Source organism: Salvelinus alpinus, chromosome 2 (genome assembly GCF_045679555.1).
Source record: "Salvelinus alpinus chromosome 2, SLU_Salpinus.1, whole genome shotgun sequence".
NCBI classification, from domain to species: domain Eukaryota; kingdom Metazoa; phylum Chordata; class Actinopteri; order Salmoniformes; family Salmonidae; genus Salvelinus; species Salvelinus alpinus.
Genome location: NC_092087.1, coordinates 77,700,586 through 77,708,631, shown reverse-complemented (window position 1 = coordinate 77,708,631; position 8,046 = coordinate 77,700,586). Strand labels below are relative to the sequence as shown.

Below are 8,046 nucleotides of genomic sequence, written 5' to 3'. Positions count from 1 at the left end.
CGCGCTGAGAACTACGCTACCGTTTACCCAACCAACATTTACAAACATTGGACAGAACGTATCTCGACCAATCAGCGCGTTGAATGGCGAGGTGGGTGGAGTAATGACTTGGTTGCCACCATACAGTCACTGGTTGCTACAGTATCACTGTGGTAACAGTTGAGTCGACCAATGAGAAGCCATAGCGTAGAAGGCGGGCAATTTTGCGGACGTTGATGTCTTCAAAGTACATTCATTCATATTTCTAAAATGTTATAGTAAATCTCCAAAGTCAGAAATTTGATAGTAAGTCTCCAAAGTCATGTAGAAAAAAAGGCGGGTTATTGAAGAAAAATGCGCCAATGGGTGTGAAAAACGTTTGATATGTGATTTTATATACTTTCTGGCTAAAATAGCAGCTAGCATTTTGGATGATATAAAACAATACATTCATAGCTAAAATGTTTTGTTCATTACATTTAATAATACACAAGAAAAACACCCCCATAAAGCTATTTCAAGGCTATAGTTTAATATAAACATTTAACAATCTAAGAGACAATGAGTAAAGCAATTAAAATCTCAAATTACATTGCATGAAATAAAAATACAAGTCACAAACAATTTTATACAGTAACATTATTAAGTAGAGCATTTCAATGAAATTCAAAGACATTTTCCTTTTTTTAGTGCGCAATTAAATTGAACAATGATCTCTTGAAGCAAAGGAAGAAGTTAGCCACCATGGTTTAGAAGTTACTCCGTAGTTGGTAATCTAAATGAAAGAAAATATAACAATAAAAATACTATAGGATAAATACTAGTTCTACTTTTAAAAAGTAAAAATATATTTTTTCTTAAATTTCTCTCTCTCTATGACTAAATGATGAGTCTCTTTTTGCTATACATGAGTAAGCTATATCTAAACAGCATGGCAGTCCTACCTCCACTCTGTGTGATGTATCTGACCCAGGGCAAGGCCTGGTACCCACTCTTCTCTATAATTTTCATGTACCGCACCTTGAGGCACACAGAGTGACAGAGGAGAGAGATCAGTGTAACTTGATATAATGGACCATTTGTTTTGCCTAACCAAATGAGGCACTTGTAGCCTATGCTAGTTTATGCTAAGTAAGTTACCACTTTGGTTCCGCATAAGCTTGTTTTCAAAGGTCAATACAGTATACTCACATGCGCGAGCACACACACAGCTCACCTGTATCCCTGACACTGTGAAGTATGGAATCTCAAAGTTGACAGTGATGGGAGGTTTGCCCTCCATCTCATCATTCTCCACACTGGGCAGGCCAAAGCTGGCCCGCATCAGAAACTCCTTACCACCCTGGAGACAGACAGAGAGAGAAAAAGAAAGAGAGAGAGAGGCGGCGGAGAGATACAGAGAGAAAAATTACAGAAAGAGTGAGATGGTTCATATAGGGCCCTGAGTTTTTCGTTCTGATGATGTGTCCTGACCAGAAAAAGAGGCTGGAGTTTTTCCAGGTCAGGAGCATTAATGTTCTAAATTCTAGGGTACATTATAGACCCATTTCCCGGCCGACGGCCACATCATGAAAAGTTGCACACAGTTCAGAATCATAAAGGGGTTTATTTACATGGGAGTGGGATACAGAATCCTCTGGCTTCAAATGCAGCTTGTGCAATTAATCAGATGGTTATCGTCTACAACATTGTCATCAGAGGATTGATTACCAAGCAAGTTAGCAAGCCAGTGAGGCAAGGTAAAATACCACAACTAGGGCTAGATAAAGCCAGGAGAATAATATACTTGTTGAACATAGCTATAGCCATCAGTCTTACGTGTTTTCATGGTCATCACTCTCTCACTGTTAAGTTTGTCAAGGTCCCGCCATCAGGGTTAGCTATCCTGCTACAGAGCTTTTTGTTGCGAAGATGCGCGCGCTTCCCTCGAACGGGACGTTTGCTTGTAAACAAAGAAATGGCTCTATATATTTGGCCTCGAGTTTCGTCAACAGGGAAGAACGGCTGGAGACAGAAGTGCTGCTTGGATGAAACACTTACAGGGAAGGACTTGATAGTCCACACAGCCAGGTTCTTCTCAGGGACATATTTAGCGTGGCCCGTACTGGTCTTAAACTTGGGGGAGTCAGCGTCACTGGGGACGGGAACCCGCACCTCCACGTTGTTGGCTACTGACTGCTTCTTGAACTGACCTTTAGCCTATGGAAATAGAGAAAGGCAACTGTAGCATAGGACAATGCATAGATTCATACACTGAGTGTTACTATATAACACTACCTTAACCATGATCTCAACTCGACTGTGAGAGAACTTCTCGATGACAGACTCAATCCATATCAGAGGCTTCACCTGTAGGGATACAGAATGTAGTTAGTTCTACCGTCAACTGGAAATACATTATACTACTTGATCAGTGATGTAGTGGTAGAAAAATAGGTGAATAAACGCTGATCGCCGTTCGCGGTGAGTCAAGTAACACTCCCTTTACTTTCAATGCATTTTTCCCCAAAAAAGTGGCAAAATAAAAAATGGTGCATGAAGTGTTTACCCTCCACTACACCACTGTACTTGATACAGACAGGGCTTACAGCTCACTCAAGTATTGATTTCAGTACAGTACCGTAACAGTGCAATGGAAGAGTGAAACTGTATGAGGGAGGGATATAGGCTATTTAGGGAGGTCATTTACGAGGGACACGTGTACATTTTCAGAGATACAATATGAATTTATTAAGGTAACTCACGTGAGTGTTGATGCGGTAGGACATGAGTTCAGACTCTCCGTCAGGAGGGATGAAGGAGATGGTGCGGTCACTCTCGAAACGGGACAGACGAACACACTGGTGAAACTTAACGTCCTCCATTGTTACAGTCTTCCCCTTGTCTCCTGAACACACACACTCATTTTCATCAACATCTAAAATGCAATTGCATCTGAGAAGCAGTGACTGTGTGTGTGTGTGTGTGTGTGTGTTCACTGCTAGCCTGTGTGTGTATTGTACATACGGCCAGTGAGGGCGAACAGAGCTCGGTCATTGAGTCCCAGTCTCAGCTCAGGCATGCCAGACAGCATGGTCTTCAGCTTGACGGTGCCCACGATGTCACTGCTCATCACACTGCCATTGGCATTCACCTGGGGTCAACGCATGACACAGGGGTCAACGCATGACACAGGGGTCAACGCATGACACAGGGGTCAACCTCTGATGGAGACTTTTTATACAGTAGCTAGTTGATTTATTGAGAGAATGCTCAGTCAATTAAAGATCAAATCCACATTAGGGGAAACAGCATCAGTGTTCACTCCAGCATCTTCGGCATCCGGCAGTAGGGGAAAACAATCGCAGTAGGCCTACATATTTCTGCTGTTCGCGCGTGCAGTGATGTCTGAGGGAAAAGACTGTGTTCCTTGTTTCCAGTAACTTCTTTGTTGTTGTTCTATCACAAACAGACGTGGCAGTTCATCCAATTAAGGATTCCAGCTTTAATCAATTAAATAAATCACATTTTCAGAAAGCAAAGGTTATTGGTATTTTCAGTGATCAATATTTTCCTATGGAGATTAAAGCATTATATACACAAAACCAATTATGACAATTATTGATATTGCCCAAACACAAGCAAATTCATTGCCGAATTGTATCAAACCCAACGTCCTTATGGTAAACCACTCACCAGTAAGTTGATGGACTCGATGACATCGATGAAGACCTCATTCTTCTTGTACTTGATGCCCTCTGACCTCCAGGACACAGCGTTGGTGACAGTGTTGGGAACCTTGGTCTTAGCCACCTCCAGCTTGGTGCCCTCCTGCGTGATGTACCTGGAGAGACAGCCAGTATGGACATCAGTAGCTTGATCCCAGATCTGTTTTGTATGACAATGAATTACAAGCACCAGGAATTGGCAAGACAGCACAAACAGATCTGGAATCAGGCTAAGTCAAGATAACATTCAATGTACCTGTAGTAGAGACAGACAGTATGGAGATCAGTCTGATTGGACTTTCAGAAGTCCCAAAACTTGTCCTTACTTTATGGTGTTGGGTCTAGAACCAGTATCTGTCTATTAAAGCTGCATCTTATAATAATAATAAATATGCCATTTAGCAGATGCTTTTATCCAAAGCGACTTTCAATCATGCGTGCATACATTTTATGTATGGATGGTCCTGGGAATCGAACTCACTACCCTGGCGTTAGAAGCGCCATACTCAACCATTCTCAGTCCGTTCTCTCCATTTACCCAGTACACGTGTATGACTAATTGACTATATTGTAACAGGGAACATGTGTATCAGTGTGTGTTGTGATTGGCAGGCTCCCCCACCGCCTTCCTCTGCAGATCCTTTATGGTCAGCTGACGAATGGACTGAGGTCTGCCAGGGGGCAGAAGAAGTGCATCAAGGACCACAGCAAGACCTTCCTGAAGCGGAGAGCCTGACAACCAACTGCCATACCTGGCGTCCCACCTTCCACCTGGGTGTCACACACCTCCAGGACACAATCCCAGAGAGGAGAATCGAAACGTCTTGCACAACGACACCAGCATGCAGCAGGTACACCCCTCTGAGGTGGAGAATTCACCTGCCCCCCATGTGGCAAACCACACAGGTCTGGAATTGGCCTGCACAGCCACGGCACTGACGCAACTCCACACAATAACCACAATTGGGAGCAGCGTCATCATCGAAGGACAGCCATAAGCAAGTAAGTAAGTGAGCGGGTGTCACTCACTCCTGCAGGATCTTGCTGTCGGTGGTCTGGGGGAAGCCAAAGTCCATGAGCTCGTCCAGTAGCTCATAGACCACCACAAAGTTGTCCTGTATGCTCTCCTCCTCCAACTCTGTAAAGTACTCTGTGAACACCTGGAAACAACACAACATCGATTGGCAACCTCAGTAATAATATGTGAATTATGATCATGTTTGGAACATGTTATGTCAAATGGGTAGGGAGAAACCAGTAGACACATTATGCAGGTCTTTTGGTAGTGAGAAACACTTCTGACTCAGCCATTGGGGTGAAAATGACAGCAATGGAGTTGTTAAGACAGCACAGACAGACCTCTGACTCACCTCAACCACTTTATAGAGGAAGGCGTAGACCAGAGAGGCGTTGGAGTTCTTGTTGGTAGTGGCCACCACTATTAGAGCGTCAAGGTAGATAGAATAGGCCTGTGTGTTCTAAGGTCCTAGAGTAATATGTTTAAGAAGTTCATTATCATCTTTACTCTAGGGAAAAATACATATTTGTCTTCGTGTAGGTTTGACTAGCATCTCATTAGTAAAGCTAACATTATTTATACAGGCTACAAAATGGTAATGATTAACTTTTAGCTGGCTAGCGACTAAAATCATTATAAGGATACAGTACAGGTTGGTGTGCTTGATCCACAGGAAGTGAACGTTGCCGTGCGACATGATTGGACAGGTAAGCCCCTCCTCTTCCTGTGTCATGAGCAAAGGCAGGAAATGGTCAATCTCAGCCATGTCCACATCGCCCTTGTAGTTCCGACATATGAGCACCTGCAGGGTAAGAGGGGAAATTAATAGGGAAAGAAAAACAATAAACTATATGGGTCAAAGGTCACCCTTAAGGCACCTGAGTTTTTCCTAACCATGTGACGTGATTAAAAAAACTCATGGTCCTACTAGAGGTCAGTGGGTGAGAGAGGTAATGAGGTAATGTAACAAAGGTCAATGGTCAGAGAGGTGATGAGGTAATGTAACGTAGAGGTCAACGGGTGAGAGAGGTGATGAGGTAATGTAACGTAGAGGTCAACGGGTGAGAGAGGTGATGAGGTAATGTAACGTAGAGGTCAACGGGTGAGAGAGGTGATGAGGTAATGTAACGTAGAGGTCAACAGGTGAGAGAGGTGATGAGGTAATGTAACGTCGAGGTCAACGGGTGAGAGAGGTGATGAGGTAACGTAGCGCAGATATGGGAACAGTAGAACTAGAGATCATCATTCCAGCAGCCTTTTGGATGTGTCAGGCGAAGAGGTCTCATAAACGTTACACAATATTTCATGTTGAGTCCTGTACATGTTCCATCGATTCCATCTCTAAGGAATGCTAAATGAAGGAAGAACATAAGGGCTTGATAACTCTCCAGAGCTACACCTGTCACTCAATCAAGATGTTGCAGTGCCAACAAAGTCTAGGTGTACAGTAGTACCATGCTACAGGCTTATAACGGTGGTTATTGTGGCTTGTCAGTTGTTGTGTCAGCCTAGGCCAGGGGTTCGGCAACAGGCGGCCCAAAACCGTCCCAAGTGATATTTCTTTAGTAAAATCAACATATAATATATCTTTTTTAGGATTTTAGTTTTTGTAAAAATAAAAAATAAAGAATACTAAAATCAACAAGAATTCAGCTAAAATTGAGTTTACTTTAATGATTGTGTCTCAATGTAATCAAGGTATGAAATTATTATTTTCAAATATGTCTTTTTGGCTTAGTTGTGGTCAATTTGCAGTGTACAAATTATTATAATTATGTTCTGGCCCCACGACCATAATCGTCCGGCTGCTGAATATAGTTGCCTAGGCCTACTAATTTGCATGTAGCCTAATACAACCTCTTGCTGTTGTGCCACCTGAAACCATGTCCTCTTTCCTCTCCCATGACTTCTAGGCCTATTGTCCTCCCATGACTTCTAGGCCTATTGTCCTCCCATGACTTCTAGGCCTATTGTCCTCCCATGACTTCTAGGCCTATTGTCCTCCCATGACTTCTAGGCCTATTGTCCTCCCATGACTTCTAGGCCTATTGTCCTCCCATGACTTCTAGGCCTATTGTCCTCCCATGACTTCTAGACCTATTGTCCTCCCATGACTTCTAGGCCTATTGTCCTCCCATGACTTCTAGGCCTATTGTCCTCCCATGACTTCTAGGCCTATTGTCCTCCCATGACTTCTAGGCCTATTGTCCTCCCATGACTTCTAGGCCCATTGTCCTCCCATGACTTCTAGGCCCATTGTCCTCCCATGACTTCTAGGCCTATTGTCCTCCCATGACTTCTAGGCCTATTGTCCTCCCATGACTTCTAGGCCTATTGTCCTCCCATGACTTCTAGGCCTATTGTCCTCCCATGACTTCTAGGCCTATTGTCCTCCCATGACTTCTAGGCCTATTGTCCTCCCATGACTTCTAGGCCTATTGTCCTCCCATGACTTCTAGGTCTATTGTCCTGCCATGACTTCTAGGCCTATTGTCCTCCCATGACTTCTAGGCCTATTGTAGAGGGATGGAATCTTTTTATGAAATTACACCTCTAGCTGTGAGAGATTCAGGCTATACTGGTTGTGGTCAATGTTTGTTTGTGGATAAGAAACCTGAATAGAGCACTCTCTTCTGTTTACAACAGGAAGTACTGTGTTGTCTGCCCAACCAAATGTGATTTATAATGTGTTCATCTTTGCACTATCCTTCTACAATGTACACAAGATGACAGGTGCCAGGCAACTTTGACTCACTTACTATATTCACTTTCATGTTTGGAAATGATATGTAATTATTTTGTGGTAGCTTTTTTCATAACACCTGGTATAAGAATTTGTCAAGTCTAAAAAGGATGCAGCCACTGGCCTTATGACCTGTTTCTATCCACTTGTGTCCCGGAAGTGACTTGTGCAAGGCTTGAATGGAAATGTCACATGCAACGAATTAATCTTTAACGACGTGGCTATCTATTAATGTTTAATGGCAAGAGCAAACGTTGAACAAACTCGATTTCAATCCCAAACAAAAGCGAGTTAAGGTCAAGTCAAGCTGAAACTGACATTGTTTATAACGTTATCAATGGCAACAATCAAAATGAGAAATGATCTTACCTTTCCTTTCAAGTCCAGAACGAAGACAGCGGAGGCAGACATTATCAGCACCAAATGAATCACTCCGCAAGTATTTCAACCACTACAAGCTTGTCCGCTTAAATTCAAGTTAACCTTTTAAGCGTTTCCTTTCGCCAGTAAAGTAGTCTAAATGGGTATAAATATACTCATGGCTTCCACGGTTCCTCTTCTTGAAGGGACACGTCAGATCTGACGTCACGGGCCTCCAG

At 43.1% G+C, this 8,046-nt stretch overlaps 1 protein-coding gene across 1 annotated transcript; it reads right to left on the bottom strand.

The window, feature by feature from the left end:
- Positions 1–486: 486 nt before the first annotated feature.
- Positions 487–8,046, bottom strand: LOC139567842 (AP-1 complex subunit mu-2). Its single transcript, XM_071389399.1, has 12 exons — positions 7,817–8,046; positions 5,350–5,506; positions 5,057–5,124; positions 4,716–4,846; positions 3,655–3,802; positions 2,986–3,112; positions 2,724–2,866; positions 2,257–2,328; positions 2,020–2,178; positions 1,196–1,321; positions 924–999; positions 487–754 (listed from the first exon to the last, which is right to left on the bottom strand). The coding sequence occupies exons 1-12, from the start codon at positions 7,856–7,858 to the stop codon at positions 729–731; spliced, it is 1,275 nt and encodes a 424-aa protein (XP_071245500.1). The 5' UTR covers positions 7,859–8,046; the 3' UTR covers positions 487–728.

Bases quoted from the DNA above. Each gene is read 5' to 3' on its own strand.
- LOC139567842 (XM_071389399.1), bottom strand. From the start codon at position 7,858: ATGTCTGCCTCCGCTGTCTTCGTTCTGGACTTGAAAGGAAAG. The intron at 5,125-5,349 runs GTATCCTTATAA...ACGCTCTAATAG, and splicing joins CAAGCACACCAACCTGTACT to TGGTGGCCACTACCAACAAG. The intron at 2,867-2,985 runs GTATGTACAATA...GTGTGTGTTCAG, and splicing joins TCTGTTCGCCCTCACTGGCC to GAGACAAGGGGAAGACTGTA.